This window comes from Gymnodraco acuticeps, unplaced genomic scaffold, assembly GCF_902827175.1.
Source record: "Gymnodraco acuticeps unplaced genomic scaffold, fGymAcu1.1, whole genome shotgun sequence".
Lineage (NCBI taxonomy): Eukaryota > Metazoa > Chordata > Actinopteri > Perciformes > Bathydraconidae > Gymnodraco > Gymnodraco acuticeps.
The window spans coordinates 483937-498934 of record NW_022990667.1 but is presented as its reverse complement, the minus strand read 5'-3'; the positions used below and the strand labels follow the sequence as shown (position 1 = coordinate 498934).

At 44.0% G+C, this 14998-nt stretch overlaps 2 protein-coding genes across 2 annotated transcripts in view; one reads left to right on the top strand and one right to left on the bottom strand.

The window, feature by feature from the left end:
- Positions 1 to 1083: 1083 nt before the first annotated feature.
- Positions 1084 to 12410, top strand: LOC117554990 (protein shisa-2). The gene is given in 3 exon segments (XM_034229634.1): positions 1084 to 2005; positions 10664 to 11067; positions 11069 to 12410. Coding segments are annotated over 3 exon segments (867 nt in total). The 5' UTR covers positions 1084 to 1701; the 3' UTR covers positions 11228 to 12410.
- Positions 12411 to 13609: 1199 nt separating this feature from the next.
- The window catches only part of atp8a2 (ATPase phospholipid transporting 8A2), a 57779-nt gene continuing 56390 nt past the window's right edge, over positions 13610 to 14998 (bottom strand). The window contains exon 31 of the mRNA XM_034229660.1: positions 13610 to 14919. Within this exon, the coding sequence (XP_034085551.1) occupies positions 14825 to 14919 (95 nt within the window). The 3' untranslated portion in view covers positions 13610 to 14824. The remainder of the gene's footprint in view (positions 14920 to 14998) is intronic.

Here is a 14998-nt window from a genome sequence, read left to right as displayed (position 1 = left end):
AGAAGTGAACCCCTATAAAGTAGAATGAGCCTGCCTGTGTGTTATTATTATCCTAATACCTTTTATTAATGTGTTTTAACACAGATGCATTGCCATTTACTTTTGTTTAAGTTGTTGATAAGAGATATTAGATTAGTTAGTTATCAAAGAAGAGGGGAAAAAATGCAAAGATTCAAGTAAAGTAAAATTATCTGACATTAATACTCAAGCTTCCTCCAAAATAACTTAATATATATATTAACCCACTCGGTACTAATATTCTTTTAATATATAGTCATGATTATATTGGAACACCTAGCATTTATATACTTATTGTGTAATGTGTTGGTATCAAGTTTATCCGATGTTAGGAGATGTTTGCAAAGGGGTGAGTAACTGGAAACTCCACTAGATGGCGCTGTCACCAAGTAAATCCCTGTTAGTGAGGACAGAGCGTATATACAGTCTATGGTACAGAGCAGGGAAACCTTCGGGAGCAAAGTGTAAAAAACTCCCAGCGGTTTTCCACCATGAGAAAACTAACCCACAAAACTCAAACCAAAGTAAGCCAGGTGAGCTTTAAAGGAGCTTTGAGGCATGTGTTTCAAGAAAATCTCGGATGAAGTAATGAGAGAAGCAGCACCAAGTGAACATTAACAAGCAACCGGAAATGAAGTAAGTAAAATAAAAGCACAACATAGCAATACAAAAAGTGGTTAATTGCAAAGTTTAGCATGAAGAAGAAGAGCATGCATGGACAGGGACACATACATGTGATTAGCAGCTAATTCATTCATAATTGATAGCTATTTTAGCCAGAATAAAACATTCAGAAGCAGATCTGGAAGTAGAAAAAAACATCCAACAATTCTTAGCTTGATAGAAATTATTGTGCTAAAACAAGTTGAATACATGAGTATTTTTAAATCATCTAACTTCACTCAAGTAGCCTATAAAGTTGCAACAAGCACATTTATTAGACTTTTATTTTATAGGTTTCTACCGGAAGTAGTATTTTACTCATGCATCTTAGCACTGGTAGTTCCTAGGATGAGTAACTTGATTAAAGAGGTTGTGTATTGGCGTCATGGCTTCCTCCACACCCCTCTCACTCTAACGCACAGTTGGATATTCTCTGCGCGCTTTAGTTCAACCGGGCTACACTGACCCGGACCAGACTGGCTCTCTTCTGACGCCCAACAATGCGGACTGAGCCACAAAAGTTTGGAAATCTTGTCGTTACGCAAGGGGTTTGGCGGTGAGGGGTCTCAGGGGTGACAGCGGCATGGATCAGGCTACAAGTGTTGGATTCTCTGCATCCCTGTGGAAAGCCATTTGAAAAGTTTGGAGACATGAGCAGCCTCTCTGCGGTGCCAGAAATAATTTAGCCTCTCCAAGCTGGATTCAAGACAACTGGAGTATTACTTAAGCTAAGAGCATCTTTAATGTAATTTCCCATCGTGTTTTTGTTTTCTACAACTCTTGGATAATCACCCACACTGCAGACCCACTTTTGGAGACGTTGGATCTAAATTTACGCACATTTTACGCACGGGATTCCTCTAACAAATGACAGCTTCTAAGTGGTTTATTCCTCCCTCACTTCATCCCCACTTCTCCCTGTATTGCACCGACCCCCCATATCTCTCCCCTCACCGGGTTACACGCGGGGAGTAAAAGCCTCTCTGTCTCTTTCTGTGCGCAACAGCGTGCGTCCTGAGGATGAGGAGGGGAAGTTTCCCGATGTCTGTCACCGCGATTGTGACCCTACTCCTGGTTATTATCGACGTGAAAGCCAGCGGGGAGTATTGCCACGGCTGGCACGACTCCGAGGGCGCGTGGAAGGAAGGGTTCCAGTGTCCGGAGAAGATCGATGCACAGGATGCTATCATCTGCTGCGGGAAATGTGAGCTTCGCTACTGCTGCTCCAGCACCGAGGCGCGGCTGGATCAGGGGAGCTGTGACAACGACCGGCAGGCTGTGGAGCCCGGGCCCGGGTCTAAGGAGGACAAGGACAACGCTGCAGGTATTTATCCATAACTTCTACTGTTTCAGCAACTCCTACCATGATCAGAGGTGGGAGAAGTACTCTGATCTTGTACTTAAGAAAAAGTAGAATACCTAAGTGTATGAATACTCTGTTACAAGTAAAAGTTCTGCATTACAAATGTTACTCAAGTAAAAGTCGACAAGTAATGGCATTACAATATACTTAAAGTACCAAAAGTAAAAGTAGTCATTGTGCAGATTGGTCCATTTCAGAATAATATGATATGTTTTATAATTATTGATCATTAAAGTGTTAGAGCTGGTAAAGGTGCAGCTAGTTGTACTGCACTGTACTGCAGGGTAGCTTGTGTTAAAAAAAAACACAATCCAACAGACACTACAAAAGAGAGATTAACATAAAAGAATGTTGCTTAAAATATGTAATTTGGAGGATTAGGAGTGGGTATTGGCACTTTAAAAGCCCACTAATCCTTATATACATAACCCTTACAGACTGTCTTCACTGTGATTTATGTCAGTAGCACTGAGACTGATTGAGCTGTTGCTTCAGCCCAGGGGTGAGTGCAGTGTTAATCTTATGGAATCAAGTCGGTGCCATTAAGATCAAGCAACACTTCTTCAGTATCATGCAAAAATAAGAGTTTGAGAGAAAATAAAACTCAAGAAAATGTCATCTCATTAAGTCAAACGTATAACTTGTAAACAAATCAAAATGTAATCTCAGCCAAACCTTTGTTTTATTCCAAAAATAATGAAGTTGGAAGTGAGTCAACTGATAGTAAATGACTGCAATGACTGATATTGTACATTTCAGACCTATTGGGTTTCCCCTCATGAAGCCAACTGTCCCTCAGTGTCTCCCCCGTTAAAAGGCTCATCTGCTGCCGTCCTGACAGCTGCACAGGAGACAGCAGCAGACTGCTAAAAAAAAACAGTTAAACTGCACTCACAAATGGCAAACTGCGCCGGGCTGCACTTATAAATAGCTGTGTTTGTTCTGGCCTGAAACAGTGCAAGAGGGGCCGGGCGCAGACCCCTCCGTCCCCACGGGGATCAAGTTTGGACTTGACCGGATCTTGGACAGTGGTTCATCAGAGGCGCTGACAGCTCCGCTCATAAAAAACACAAATCACGTTATGTATAATTTCCTTCCAGGATCGAGGAGTCCCTCTGCTCCTGAACCCCCCCCCCCCCCCCCCCCACACTCTCTCTCTCACACACACACACACACACACACACACCCACACACACACACACACACACACACACACACACACACACACACACACACACACACACACTCTGCAGACTCTCTGGGGTCTGTGGGATTTTCCGGACTTCACACCTGCTTCAGACAAGACACAGTAGTGGAAGAAGTATTCACATGCTTAACTTGAGTAAAAGTACCAATACTTTATTGTCAAAATACTTCATTACAAGTAAAAGAGTTTTTGTAAAATATTTAAATCATTTGACTCTTTTTGTGACTAAAATATTTAGTCTACTTCATTTTGTTAAAAGTAGCTAAAGCTGCTAAATAATTGTAGTGGAGTAAAATGACATGATGTCCCTTTTTAAATGTAGTGGAGAAGAAGTAAAAAGTAGCATAGAAAGGAAATACTTATATAAAGTAGTACCTCAAAATTGTACTTGAGTAAATGTACTTAGTTACTTCCCACCTCTGAAAACACATACTTTCAATGTATTCAGTGTATTAGATTAAAATGCTTCCTCCCCATTCCTTATGCGTACATTCCCACAAGTTAATCTTCCACGAAGTCTCTGGAAGCTGCATCATATCTTGAATAAAAGATCAACAAAAAGATTTAAAAAAAGAACAAACATCAGAGCGACAGAGACCCAGGCCGGCTTCGTGTTTCCCTGGAGGATATCAGGCCCTCTTTTGGACCTCCAGCTATAATCTGTCATTTGCTGTGACAATCAGGCCTTATCAGTGCAGGAAGAGGTATACATTTCCTCCAGTGGCCTGCAGCCAAAATAACTTAAAGACAGGCAGCTTTTTTCCTCACAAAAAACAAAATTTCATAGGCTATTAATCACCCGGGAAAGATACACAGTGAAACGTCTACGGATAACAGACAGGAAATTATTAATGTGCTCAACATGAAGGAACATATGGTGTTTAGGAACAGGAGAACGCCCGTGGGATATCCGAGGGAGAGTCCGGCCACAAAGACTGTGCCCAAAACAAGAGCTTAAGAGGGGGGGGTTACCGAGCCATGGCTGCCACAGCTCAACTGCAGCGACAGGTGTGGAGGAGTGACAGGGAACAATAGCCGGGTTTAACTACTGTGGGCACTGAATGAGAACATCACACATTAGCGAGAGCCGAGGAAATACAAGCCTTTTTTAAAAGTTGGAACAGTTGTCTTGGTTCACTCAGCGCACTCTGAGCGGTGTGAAGAACATTTACTGAGCGTACAGTTTTAAACTTGGCATTGTATTCTGCTTTATACTTCTTTACAAATTCAAGTTTACTATTCTACAATTCTTTGAAAGCTAGTTAGTATTTACATAAAAACACAATAGGCTAAAAGCTTATAAAGAGCAATACATTGTTACATATCAAAGAGGCCCTATTATGCTTTTGGGGGGTTTCCCAACAGTGTGTTGTATAGGTTTTAGTGCATGAGGCATGTGGCGCAGTGGATAGAGCCTTGGTGTTGTGACCAGGTGGTCACAGGTTCAAACCCCACTGCAGTCAGCATGTCGTTGTGTCCCTGAGACACTTCACCCTGTGGGGATTGTCCACAGTATTGAGTTTGTAAGTCGCTTTGGATAAAAGCGACTAACAAGTGACATGTAATGTAAATGGTCTGCAAAGGCTAAAATCCTTGTGTTCCCTCCAGAGGAAGTTTCTCTTCCCAGCATACTTAAACTCACAACAGGGTAAAAGTACACACATTCGTTTTTAAATTAAGTTGTGAACCTTGTTAGCGGCACGGCTCTCTGGACCAGATTTCTCTCAAAAGGATTATTTTAATGTTGTTTGTCCACCTCATCATAAAATGAGATGCAATAACTCTCCATGTAGTTTCTTAATCAAATCATTTGAATATGTGCATTGCTTTGATTTCAATCCAAATATCTGCAATTCCCACTTCTTTCCTTGTTCCCAGATTCATCTTGTGACCCTAATGATCCGTCTAATGATTCATTTGATTTTTAGGCTTTCAGTCATAGATGTTACTTGTAATAGGAGTTCTGTATTGGAGCACTCTGTTTGCTTGACTCTGAGCAGCCCTCTTCCTCCCCCTGCAACACTGATTTACCGTACAGAGTTTTGGAAAGGAGCTCTGCAGTTAAAAGTAGGGATGAAGTAAAAGTGTTTGTGATTACTAATCCTCAGCAGCCATGGAGAAAAAGGGAGTGAAAGCAGAGAGGTGGAGACCATATAAGTGCAGGGGAAGAAGGCAGACATTACTGCACTTTTAAAGAGTCCTCTCCTGCTGATGTTCAGGTGTATATCAGTATGTAGTGTCTCTACTTTAAAGAGTCCTCTCCTGCTGATGTTCAGGTGTATATCAGTATGTAGTGTCTCTACTTTAAAGAGTCCTCTCTTGCTGATATTCAGGTGTATATCAGTATGTAGTGTCTCTACTTTAAAGAGTCCTCTCCTGCTGATGTTCAGGTGTATATCAGTATGTAGTGTCTCTACTTTAAAGAGTCCTCTCCTGCTGATGTTCAGGTGTATATCAGTATGTAGTGTCTCTACTTTAAAGAGTCCTCTCCTGCTGATGTTCAGGTGTATATCAGTATGTAGTGTCTCTACTTTAAAGAGTCCTCTCCTGCTGATGTTCAGGTGTATATCAGTATGTAGTGCAGGGGTGCCCACACTTTTTGGGCTGGTGAGCTACTTTTGAAATGACCAGCTCACCGAGGTCTACCAACCAAAAATAAAATCCCAAATTGCAAGGGTTGCTGAATAACACGTTTTATTTATACATGGGATAATAGGGCTGCAACAAACGACTAATTTGATAATCGATTAATCTATCGATTAATGAAACGACTAATCGACTATTCGGACTATTCCTGTATGCCTTGCACAATTTCTCAAACCCTCTTGTTTAGCCATCAACTTTTAGATTTAGCTTGAGGTTGTTTTAGGCATGTGGAAACTAACAAGACAATAAAGATGAATACTTGATTCAAAAATACATATATTATTAAATTAACAAATTGTTTACAAAATTAACATTGCTTTTTATTTAAATAAAATAAATAATATTTCGCATCAAAAGAAACAACAATGTTTTAACAAATCGTATTAAATAATGTGATGACAGAACTGTAAACAGAATAGCTGAAACTTTAACAAAATAAAGAGTAACTCAGTTTCCTCTAATCATTACCCCATGTTTGTATCATTGAGTTAACTCTGTGTGTTGCTGCTAGCATACATAATAAGACCTGACGTGGAAACGTTACTCGTGGATGGGGCTACAGAGCTACTAGGAAGACAGTGGAACCCGGTGCATTCCTCCGTCTGGATGTGGAGCACTTTTGATAAATGTTTAGACAAATTGCTCGTGTTACCGCCCTCACATGCTGAACTCTCTTGGCAAGGAGCATTGTCCACCTCAAGACGGGTAACATGTAACCACACCTTGGAGCGCTTCTCTCCGACATCTCCTCCGTGTGTTGCTGCATGGAGCAGCCGCGTGTGTGTAAACTGCCCCGCCCCCTCGCGCACAGACGGGGGAGAGATCTCGTCTGGATTGGAAAGGTCGAAAATACACCGAACATAGACGCATTTGTTTGTCTTTTTGCATGTTAGAAACGAGTTGGCGACACTAAGACTGCGAGATAATATTTGTGTAGCAATAATACATGACCTTTCTCAACTCGCTACTTGGAGGGAAGTCGCTGTCATATGCCTTGTGAACACTCCGATAATGCCTCTCCACGTTACCTTTCTTTGGCAGAGCGACGCTTGCTTTACAAATAAGGCAAATAACCTTTGAATGTGACATCACAAAAAAATATTCTTCCTCCCATTCTGGGTGGAAGTGGTTTGTCTTTAGCTTCTTGCTCGGTCCCGCACTCATTTGGTTGTTTGTCTCTTGTTAGTCTCTTTAACTTAATTTGAGTTTTCCCGGGACATGACTGAATTAAGTGGTAGGGAGGCGGGATCAAAACCTGTTTTGTCTATTTTAACGGAACTGGATTTTTTTTTAATGAATGACTCGCGATCTAACAGCATTGCGTACTGGGCACCTCTGATGTAGTGTCTCTACTTTAAAGAGTCCTCTCCTGCTGATGTTCAGGTGTATATCAGTATGTAGTGTCTCTACTTTAAAGAGTCCTCTCCTGCTGATGTTCAGGTGTATATCAGTATGTAGTGTCTCTACTTTAAAGAGTCCTCGCCTGCTGATGTTCAGGTGTATATCAGTATGTAGTGTCTCTACTTTAAAGAGTCCTCTCCTGCTGATGTTCAGGTGTATATCAGTATGTAGTGTCTCTACTTTAAAGAGTCCTCTCCTGCTGATGTTCAGGTGTATATCAGTATGTAGTGTCTCTACTTTAAAGAGTCCTCTCCTGCTGATGTTCAGGTGTATATCAGTATGTAGTGTCTCTACTTTAAAGAGCCCTCTCCTGCTGATGTTCAGGTGTATATCAGTATGTAGTGTCTCTACTTTAAAGAGTCCTCTCCTGCTGATGTTCAGGTGTATATCAGTATGTAGTGTCTCTACTTTAAAGAGTCCTCTCCTGCTGATGTTCAGGTGTATATCAGTATGTAGTGTCTCTACTTTAAAGAGTCCTCTCCTGCTGATGTTCAGGTATATATCAGTATGTAGTGTCTCTACTTTAAAGAGTCCTCTCCTGCTGATGTTCAGGTGTATATCAGTATGTAGTGTCTCTACTTTAAAGAGTCCTCTCCTGCTGATGTTCAGGTGTATATCAGTATGTAGTGTCTCTACTTTAAAGAGTTCTCTCCTGCTGATGTTCAGGTGTATATCAGTATGTAGTGTCTCTACTTTAAAGAGTCCTCTCCTGCTGTTGTTCAGGTGTATATCAGTATGTAGTGTCTCTTTAAAGAGTCCTCTCCTGCTGATGTCCAGGTGTATATCAGTATGTAGTGTCTCTACTTTAAAGAGTCATCTCCTGCTGATGTTCAGGTGTATATCAGTATGTAGTGTCTCTACTTTAAAGAGTCCTCTCCTGCTGATGTCCAGGTGTATATCAGTATGTAGTGTCTCTACTTTAAAGAGTCATCTCCTGCTGATGTTCAGGTGTATATCAGTATGTAGTGTCTCTACTTTAAAGAGTCCTCTCCAGCTGATGTTCAGGTGTATATCAGTATGTAGTGTCTCTACTTTAAAGAGTCCTCTCCTGCTGATGTTCAGGTGTATATCAGTATGTAGTGTCTCTACTTTAAAGAGTCCTCTCCTGCTGATGTTCAGGTGTATATCAGTATGTAGTGTCTCTACTTTAAAGAGTCCTCTCCTGCTGATATTCAGGTGTATATCAGTATGTAGTGTCTCTACTTTAAAGAGTCCTCTCCTGCTGATGTTCAGGTGTATATCAGTATGTAGTGTCTCTACTTTAAAGAGTCCTCTCCTGCTGATGTTCAGGTGTATATCAGTATGTAGTGTCTCTACATGTCTCCATGCTTTAATGTTCAAAAAGCTCTTTATTGTTCTCATACTGCCTGTGCTGCAGCACCTCTTTTCACCCTCTGTCTGAAACCAGAGCCCAGTCTGCTCTGATTGGTTAGCTGGCCAGCTCTGTTGTGATTGGTCAACCGCTTAGAGATGTCCCGCCCCTTTAAAACGTACAATGTGTTGGAGCGCTACCCAATAGCAGAGTGATGCTCTGATGTGGAACTCTGGGATTGTAGCCTTTGCAGACCATTTACATGCACTAAACCCTACTGTATATAACACACTACAGGGAAGGGAGAACCACCTCTTTAATTTAAACATATGTAGCCATGACAGAGTTCCTGTTAAGACGTGTTTATTATAGCTGTGAGGCGCATTAACCTCTGAAGTGAGCAGTGCTCCTTGTTAAAAGGAAAAAGCTTGAGGTCCTGGTTTGTTTCATGTCCCAGAGTGCTGCTGGCCTGTGTCTTTTGTCACCTGGACTTACCGCCTGAGCCCTTGAATGTCCCCGAGCTCTTCACAGGTTTCCCGCAGTAATCCCTTTAATACCCCGCTACTTTTGATGAGCATTTGGAAACGTTTCTCAAGGCCGCCTGGATGTATTTCACAGAGACAAAGGGAAACCGGAGCCAGTTGCCACCTCTCTTTCTTCGGCTTACAGTTACACCTCATAACACATGGAACATTCAGAGCGGAAAATAACTACACCCTGTGGGAACAATACAACAAAACTAATCAATTATACTGTAACATGGTCGTTATTGTGTTTGTAAGGTGTGTGCATGGGAATAAGGAAAGTGGCGTCACCCTGTTTCGGCCGGAAAACGCTTCACAGTGCAGCCAAGAGGTGAAAGCAGAAGGAAAACTGTGATTTCTTCGTAAGGAGAGTTATTGTTGATCATGTTTCAAGGTGGAGCTTCTCAGGCTCACTTAGCCAATTACAGACATGTAACTAGATGTGTATCTGTTAAGTAATGCCTCAGCTATTTGACCTAGCGAAGCAGACTGATTGGTGAGTGAGGACTGTCTTCCCAGTCTGATTTGCTATTTTAAACAAAAAGTCAGGGAGATGAAATTGGCTTAGCCCTTTGATTTAAAAAGGTCTGAATGAGCTCCCATGCAGCTACATTAAATCAGCCTTAATACCTTTCTTCAAGCAGGAGCCAAGGACTGTAGTTCAACCTATCTTCAAAGGTTCGCTCAGAAATAGAATGAGAAAAAAAAGGAGGGTCACAAATATTTGCTGGCAGCCGGGCTTAAGAATGTCATCCACACACACACACACACACACACACACACACACACACACACACACACACACACACACACACACACACACACACACACACACACACACACACACACACACACACACACACACACACACACACACACACACACACACACACACACAGGTCTGCAGGGTCGCGGCTGGGGACACAGCAGGGTGCTCAGGATTAAAACAGATCAAAACAAAGTTAATAACTGCTAACGAGAGCCCGGGACACCCTGGGGACTCGGTCCCTGTGCAAGACCGAGTCCAAACACTCCTCTCTGCTCACTCTTTTGTTTCACTGTCTCACCAAATCTGCTCTCACATGTAGGAGCTTTGCTTGTGCAGGGAAGCAAGACAAGTGTGTGTGGTGCTTTGAAGTTTAGATAGATTTAAAAATGACTTGGCCAATTTGGACAATTGTGGTTTTTGGCGTATCATTTCAGGATCAAAAATGGCAGTTTTTAGTTTAAACTTTGAAATCGTCCCAAAATGCATCAGCCCAACGGGGGTAGAAATAAGAACGGCCATTTTTGATCCTGTAAATGTCAGAAATGGATGGTGAACCACCAAAACCACTCAGAGATCATCCAAATCGGCCAAGCCACTTTAGTCTGCATGTTGATTAATGCAACTTATGAAATCATCATGAAACTTTGGTGTGCTCAACATTTCCGGGTTCACAACAGGACTCTATGAGCTGACAAACAGACTATATTGTACTTTAAAATATGACTTCCATATTTTAACGTGTCCTCTCTTCTCCCTGCAGTGCCCATCTACGTGCCGTTCCTGATCGTGGGCTCCGTGTTCGTGGCGTTCATCCTGGTGGGCTCCGTGGTGGCCGTGTGCTGCTGCCGCTGCCTGCGCCCCAAACAGGAGCTCTCATCAGGCGGAGCATCAGGGGGGGGGTCCGGCGGTGGGGGGCGCCTCCTGGAAACCATCCCTATGATGTCCAGCGCCGGGACCTCCAGGGGTTCCTCGTCCCGTCAGTCCAGCACAGCCACGTCCTCCAGCTCCTCCGCCCCCCCCACCGCCCCCCGACAGAACCCCCCTCAGATGATGAGGGCCCAGGCCTCCTGCTGCCTCCCCCCCGACGCCAGCGTCTTCGTCAACATGCCCACCAACTTCTCCATGCTCAACTGCCAGCAGGCCACGCAGATCATGCCCCACCAAGGGACAGTTTCTGCACCCGCAGTACATCGGGTACGCCCACCCGGCCGCCACCTTCATGGACCCCACTCAGGGGGGGTACAGACCCCTGCAGTCCCCCTGCCCCCCTCCCAACATGGGGTGTATTGTCAATGACCAGAAATACCCTGCAGTGACTGTGTGACGAGACTGCGGACCACTTTGTTGTGAAGTTGAACATGTGAGGGGGGGGCCGCGCCAGAGACTTTTACAGTGGAAAAACTGAAGGACTGGTGAAGCTGTTGCTGGCTGCAGGCCCGCCTCTCCGTTGTGTGTTTTGTGTGTCTGTTTAGTGTCATGTGATCTCCTGACTAAGATGATGGATGCATAAACAATTGTCTGTCTCGATGCAAAGACAAAACTGCATAAAGGAGGATTTACAGCCCAGGTGGGGGACCGTGCACGGCTCACTCAAATAAATCTGTGCGAGAGTGAGAGTGGGAATGAGTGATGACTGGATGATTTATAGCAGCGAAATGAATGAAAAGTGGATATACAGTAGAAGCAAAAAAAAGTTATGACCACATGCTGTTTTCATGCCATCTGCACTTGTGAACGGCTCATACGTGCAGTGTGTTTGTTTGTGTTGAACGTGTGCAGAGATGATTGTACTGTATGTGTGAGTTAGTGGGAAGTGTGGAGGGATGTGGTCGTGTGAGTAACTGTGAGTGAACTGTGTGTAATGGGAAATGCAGGTGGTGTAATGTGAAAGGCAGTCGCCGTCCCTTTCCCTGCAGACCCTTTAAACTGTAATGAAGTGAACACAGGACGCAGACTGTGACGCTCCACCCTGCCATACAACCCCCCCTAAATAAAACCCCAAAAACCTCACAACCCGGAGCGGAAACATAGAACATTTAAATATCCAGCCAAGACTCGCAGTTAATGTACCTTAAAGTGAGAGGCAGGTTAATTATACATTGAACACGGCCCTCTTCACTACTCAGATGTGTGTGTGTGCATGTGTATTTAACACTGCCACAGTTCAGTGCGTTAGCCGAGGGCAAGGGCAGCTCTGACTCATTATTTCCCACTTAAGAAACAGCACAGAAATGGCACGTTTTGGGCTTTTTAATCCAAGAAAAATAAGTCTGTTTTCTCTGTTGTGCAGCTAACAGGTCATTCAGTAACATGCAACTTGAGGAATGTGCTGCTCCACTGAGCTTCAGCCTGAGATGTCCCAAAGTACTGAAACTGTGTGTGTGTACCTCATCTGTACGGCCGAGCACAAAGTCTGTAACTCACTACCGACAGATGTATGAAAAGTGGTCCATTTTGATGTCATTTTTCATATGAATTCAAAAAAATAAACAACTTTTAAACAGAAACCAGTGTGTTGAGCGCTAATGTGTTTCACGCGTAAGCATATATCAGGGAAGGCTTTGTTTGGAGTACATGAGATTACATACACACACTTGGTTAACAAAGAGACACATCTGTGAGGTGAACGGGTTTTGCACAAAGAACTGTCTCACACTCTTAATCCTCTTGAAACACAAACAACTTCATGGTTAAGCTATCAGAAACACTCATTACGCACATTCACACACAGCTCTACCACCCACAGTGGATACCTGTCCACCATCACACAGAGAGGAGGAAGAACAATAAAACACAACAATGGCCGCTTTTAAAGCTACGACCCTGAGGAGGTGCAGCTCTGGGAGCCTCCTGCAGGATAATGTGGAAAAAGGGGTCACAGGGGAGGAGTTGAAAAGCAGAAACGGCTCGATGGATTCTCCATACGGGAGCAGCTGTAACAGTTTGGGCTGGGCCTCGTCCAGGAAGGTGGGTGGGAAAGCGGGGGGGTATTAATCGTCTAATGCTCTGTCTGCGGTGACTCTCAGGAGCTTTGAGACGGACCGTGCACAGGCTTGAAATCAAACATCTCATGTCAAATCAAGTCTTTTCTCCCTCTAACCGGCTAGTCTACTTGTCGGCATTGTACCACAAAGTTTGATGTTAGACATGTATAGTAGGGGTCCCCAGCACATAGAAACTGCCTGACGCTAACTTGCATATTTTGGGCAATTTGCACAATTAGCAGATAAAGTTGAGCAAATTAGATTTAAATTGCATTATAGCCTATGCAGTTAAAAATGGCTTGGCCGATTTGGTCAATTTTGGTGTGGTTTTGGGGGTTATTGGGGATGCTGGGTCCATTTCTGACATTTTCAGGATACAGAAATGTAAATTTTAACCAGAAAGTGTCTATATCTGCACTCTCGGTGGGATTATGAGTAGTGTTTTAACCATTGGATATTGAGAGCACAAGATGAAAAGTATAACCTCAACTGTGGACAATTTTTTTGCCCAACATTTGCAGGTCAGCATCCGGTAGTTTCTATATGCTGGGGACCCGTAGGCCTACTATACATTTCTAACATAAAACTTTGGTGTACTCAACATTTCTGAGTTCACAATAGGAGTCTGAGCTGCAAACTTTATGAAGCCAGAGTCTGAATAAAAACACACACACACACACCTGATCACATGACAGCATACAGTGAAGACACAGAGACATTGGTTCAGGCCATGGATTGATTAGATTTAATGAATAGGACTTGGATGGACAACCCCCTTCTCCCACCCTTCACTCTTTCTCACTTGCATTCCTGAATCAGTGTCCTCTCTCTCACACAAACACACACTCACTCTCACACACTGGACGCTACATTCACACCCATCCCAGAGCCAGAGCAACACATGATCCAGTCTCTATCAGATCCCTTCTGTTTCTGTATTAGTTCAAGTAAAATATTCCCTCTATGAGTACAAAAACAGGCATGAATGAAAATAGGAAAACAAATTACACATTAATGTCCACTTTAATAATAATAATAATGATAAAAAAAGAAAAAAAAACATCCAGTTGAAAGTGGAAATCCAACACAAGTGAAGGAGGAAGCTCTAATGCCTGTCAGCTGACATCAGGAATCACAGGAGTGGTCGGAAAACAACAACCGGAAACGAAGATTTTATTTAAAAACTGGCCAAGACGAGGGGGAGGCGATGCGTGGAGGCTGCAGAGCAGGGGGGGAGATAGATACGGAGATAATGGGGGAGAGATATGGAGATAATGGGGGAGATATAAGCAGCAGGGTGGTGGTCCGGTGTGGCGTTCAGCCTCAGTGGCATCTCTGTGGTGTTTGGCAGTGAGGCTCGCTGCTGCGATCAGTAGAAGGGGGTGGAGGGGGGGGGGGGGTTCACGGCACTGGTCCTTCCCTCCCTCTCTTTTCAAGGAATTCATCAGTGTGTGTGTTTATTTTGACTTCCCCTCCCCTCCTGTGATGACAGACAAGCTAAACCCACCTCCTGAGACGAGATGAAGCGAATACACACACATGCACACAAACACGGCAGCGCCAACGCGTACACACACACATGCACAGGCGGATACACACACACGTAGGGATATACACACAGTGGCATGGAGCAAACCCAGTCTGAAGGGTATACGGATATGAGGAGCAGTCTCTGAGTTTGACTCGTCATGTCTGTGCGTGGTTATGATGGCTCATGCCTGTGTAGCTTAGTGTTTTTTTTCCCGTATAGTCGGCCTTCTCTCGAGTCTACGGCCTCCACGCCTGACCGTGAGCCCCTCCCCCGGGCGAGGGTCCAGTTCCAGTAAGGCCACAGCAGGGGGTCAGTCACCCGCGGGAGGGTGTCACATGAGTCTGTCTCCACTGTCACCTTGGTAACCGTTGCTAGCGGTGAGCTGAAGACGTGGTCAGGGGTGGGGCTAGAGGCTGGGGCGTTCGCGCGTGGTGTCGTAGGAGCGGACCATCTCGGACTGGGACACCACACCGTGCTCCTCTTGAGAGAAGGCGTATCCATCTGCACAGAGACAAGGGGGGGGGGGGGGGGGGGGGGGGGAGACGTTTAAATGACTTGTTGATGTATTAAAGGAAAGTAC